Here is a 4432-nt window from a genome sequence, read left to right on the forward strand (position 1 = left end):
ACCCCCCCCCCCCCCACCAAACTTATTTAACGATTAAGTACAAGAAAGAACATAAAAATGAAAACAAATCCCCCAACCTGGCCAGCAAGTGGACAAGAGCTTCAACTAGAGAAAGCAAACAGGTCAGAAACGAGCTGTGTTAATCTGCACCTGTGTCCCTGATAGGCCCCTGGGAAAGTGATGCTCTCACAACAATCGGAGAAACAGACAGTGAGCCATGGATGTTCTCTTCTAACAGTTCTTAGTCTCAGGAAGGAATAAAGAAATAGGGAGAATGGGAGACCACAGGACAGGATCCTTTAGACCCTGGGCAGTGATGACAGAAGACAGGAAGCCAAGAGCCCCAGTTTACTCCCTGGAGACTTCTGGGGGGACCTGGTCACCGCCTGCTCATTTGTTTCTCCTTAGGGATGCCTAATTCCGGAACCACAGCATCCTGTGGTTGTCGAATCTCCTCATGGTAATTCATTTCCTGCCTTTACTTTGCATTTGCCTCCAGTGATAGAGGCCTATTGTGGGGTTTAAGCTTAAAATTGCTCTTCTTTAGAGGAAAATGCAAGATTTTTCAAATAACTTTCAGAAAAGGTAGAATCCAAACTTCCATTTTTGGTACTTTCTTGGTGACATCTTCAAGTAATGGTAAAAAATAATGCTACCCAGTCATTGTATTTTTATAAAATGTGCTGTTTTTCATGATTGGAAAAGTAATCCAAGCTCATTTATAAAATGTTCAAAAAACACAGAAAAGCACAATTAAGAAAGAGCAAAGAGCAGATGTAACCCACCATCCAGCAATAAATATTGATAACATATCGGTATTGATTCTATTATGTGTGGGTGTATGATAATTTGATTGCTCTGTGCATACACAGTCAAAATCTAATTTGTTCATTTAACTAATAATCTCCCAGAGAACATCTCCCATAGCCATAAATATACATCTTTTTTTTTTTTTTTTTTGGCGGTCCGCGGGCCTCTCACTGTTGTGGCCTCTCCCGTTGCAGAGCACAGGCTCCGGACGCGCAGGCTCAGCGGCCATGGCTCACGGGCCCAGCCGCTCCGCGGCATGTGGGATCTTCCCGGACCGGGGCACGAACCCGTGTCCCCTGCATTGGCAGGCAGACTCTCAACCACTGCAGCACCAGGGAAGCCCAAATATACATCTTTATGACAATTTTTAACTGTGGAATATTCCAGCCTATGGGTATACCATAATCAATTTAACCAATCCCTTGTTAAACACGTAGATTGTTTCTCCTCTTTTGTTATTATATAACACTATGAGAAACAGTTTTATTATTCATTTTTGAGCATATCAGTGATATTTTCCTTTGAGTTCTTTCTAGAAAAATTTCTAGATACAGTGTATGTACTTTTGATATGTCTGCCCCCCTTCCCATCCCTCATTCCCTGAGGCTCTAACAATTTACAGATTTCCCCATTATGTGGGAAACCTGTTTGTTTACATCTTCTCCAACAGAGAGTACAGTCGTTATTTAAGCCTCTGCTAATTTTCCAGTTTGGTTGTGACAATGCTATGTCATCGTTTCAATCAGCATTTCCTTGACGGTGAGAGAGGCTGGACATTTGGTCATTGGTCATTCTTGCTCTTTAGCCACCTGAATTCAGGAGCATCTATCATTTCCATTGATTAATAAGTACTCCTATCGTGCTTCTACATACATTTAGTTTGAGGAAAAGACATTGGGGATGACTTTGCTAGGAAAAATCCACTTGAAAGAAATTCCCTTAGGAATTATTTTCTAAAGTGAATAACCACCGTTTAAAAATAAATCTTTATTTGCTATATAAGAGTTGCTTCAATCCTGCCACTTTCATATGTCTTTGACTCCCAATTAATTCTTTTTATATCTAGGAAGATCTTAAAACAGTTCCTAAACTCTAACATGTAGGTGAACACATTGAAAAGTAAACACGGGATACATTTATTCCAAGTGGACACTTGCATGAACATATGTGCTTTTCTTTCCCCGTGAATTCATATGGAGGATTGCTGTCCGTTGCACTAGTACCTGAAACACAGGTGACAGGTTGATTTGTTCCTTTTTTGCTTGCCATTTTTTACAGTTAAGACACTGTAAAAAAAAAAAAAAAAAAAATTGAACTAAAAATCTTGCTGGAATATCTCCCAGGCTAATTTTGCAGCACACCTGGCTTAGGTGAGAGGAAAAAACTAAACATCAGAATTATCCTTGAGGTCTGCACCCCGACTGCCTATTTCAAGAGGGTAGGAATCATGTCCAGGGATGACTTTCCTCTCCTCCAAACTTCCTGCCCCCGTGTTAGGTTGAGAATAGACAAAATCCATCAGTAATTATCCACCTGAATGATCAGAGTAGTATATTTTGATGTCATCCAAGTGGAACAGGAGCACAGAAGAAATGTGAGAACCAGATTCACTAGGGAAATGATTTTGTTGAGTCACAAGACACACAGGCTGTGGATGGATCTCTAGTTGCAATGAAGATTGCATTCCTATTTCATGCAAGCTCCCATTCTTCACTGTTACCAAGACCTTCATTGATACTCCATGGGTCTGCTGCTCTCACTAGTAAGGAGCATTAGTCAGATCAGCGTGTGCAGGACAAATCTAATTCTCTTGGTTCCAGAGTGTGGCAAAATGCCTAGCAGGTATCGATTTAGGAGGGAAAGGGGGCAAATGAAAGAATTTGAATGTTTTTCTTTGTCTCATTATTCAAGGTTTCAAGAATGAAGACAACATGACTCTGGCATGGGAGGGTGTCATGAAAGAAAATTACCTTGTCAAGATGAACACAAAAGCCAACGACACATCAGAGGAGTATGTCAGTCATTTATTCCTGCTTTGCGAGCCTCCCCTTGTGTACAGAAGCTGGCAGAACACAGGCAGCTTATTTGAGCAAACTCTGTAAAGAGAATTTGCAGCAGAGAGGAATGGCACCAAAAGGATATGGCTCAGGCAACTGAAGGTGACACACGCAAAAGGGTGTGTCAGCCTTTCAGGAAGGGCAAAAACCACCCACCTGCCATCTGATTGTCCTTCTGATCGAAGGGCAGGGCTGTGGGACCAGGTGACGAGAGCGTGGGTCCCTGTGCCACTGCTGCAGAGGCGGATTCTAGGAAGACCCAAGGATTGTGGGGAACAGAAGTTACCTTGCAGGGTCTGCACATGTATCTCTGTGAGGAAGAAGCGAGCGATTAGAAGATGGCAAAACCCTTCGGTTGATCTCTTACAGGCAGTTGTCCCTGAGAAGTTCTGAACACCCTTTATGAGTCACATGGAGTTGTTGTAAACATCCCATAGAACTAGCTAAGTCACTGACTCCCTAGATGGTCCATGAGGGATGTGGGATGCAGGGCATCCCAGAGCGTGCCCTTAGTTATTTAAAGTGGGGTAACAGGGTTAATGGTCAGAAGTCACTCTTACAGAGAGCTCCAAACACACCTCAGAATTCAGTCTAACAAAGAAAGCATAAACATAAGAACAACTAATCCCCTTGTTAGGTTCAACACAGCTGTTGGGAGCAGGGGATGCGAGGCATGTGCCTTTTCTCTTTGGGTAACGAAGCAGATGCCCTCCATTCTCCTGCATCCCTAGATGCGGAGATCTTAGTTTTGGAAGGAAGGGACGGACCTTACAGGTCATCTTCCACCGCCCCATCAACAAAGGTAGCATCTATTTGCTGTCCTTCCATCTGGGGTGAGAGTGGAATTCTGCTTCGCTTGGGTATTAGGAAGAAAGTAAAAGTGGTAAAAGCAGGTGACATTGATTTAGTTGAAGATGAAAATGGTCTGTATTTTATTCTTTAAAAGACTGTGAAATGGAGCCTAATAGCCCTTTTTGTTTCTCTCTCTCTCTCTCTCTCTCTGTTCTCGCTCTCTCTCTTTTTTAACTTCCTTGAAGAATGAGGCATCGTTTTAGACAGCTGGATACAAAGGTATAGTTCTGTTTATAGTTTGGGAATTATTTTTTTTAAATCTCCATTATCTTTGAGCTTTCAGCTAGAGGCCAGTATCCAAAAATAGGTGAAGTTAATTGTTTAAAAAAAAATGGATACGACCCTGTTCTATACTCAGCTTTCTTTATTCACTGCATAAAGTCGGGGTGCTGGAATGGAATTGCTTCTCCGATGCTCCCAGTCCGCACGGGAATAGTCCTGCAGTCCCATTTCCACCACTGTCTCTGTCTACCCCAGGACCCCTTCTTTTCCTCTCAGGTGTAAGATGCTTGCAGTGACAGGGAGTACCAGAAAGGCTCAGAAAAGCAGATTGGGAGCCTAGAGACCCTATGCCAGTCTTTGCTGCCACTCTAATTTGTCATCCACTTCATTTGAATTGCGACTGCAAGAATATGCACGTGAATTAGACGTAGAGAGAGTATGCCCACCTCCACCCTGAGCTGGGTAGCTGGAAATTATGATTTGGTTCAGCA

General features: G+C 42.7%; 1 protein-coding gene across 1 annotated transcript in view; it reads left to right on the plus strand.

Annotated features, from left to right (window-relative positions):
- The window catches only part of TRPM8 (transient receptor potential cation channel subfamily M member 8), an 87540-nt gene that overhangs the window by 78775 nt on the left and 4333 nt on the right, over positions 1-4432 (plus strand). Inside the window, exons 24-25 of the mRNA XM_007463909.1 lie at positions 2722-2821; positions 3905-3938. Of these exons, the coding sequence (XP_007463971.1) occupies positions 2722-2821; positions 3905-3938 (134 nt within the window). The remainder of the gene's footprint in view (positions 1-2721; positions 2822-3904; positions 3939-4432) is intronic.

Source organism: Lipotes vexillifer, unplaced genomic scaffold, assembly GCF_000442215.2.
Source record: "Lipotes vexillifer unplaced genomic scaffold, Lipotes_vexillifer_v1.1 scaffold1215, whole genome shotgun sequence".
NCBI classification, from domain to species: domain Eukaryota; kingdom Metazoa; phylum Chordata; class Mammalia; order Artiodactyla; family Lipotidae; genus Lipotes; species Lipotes vexillifer.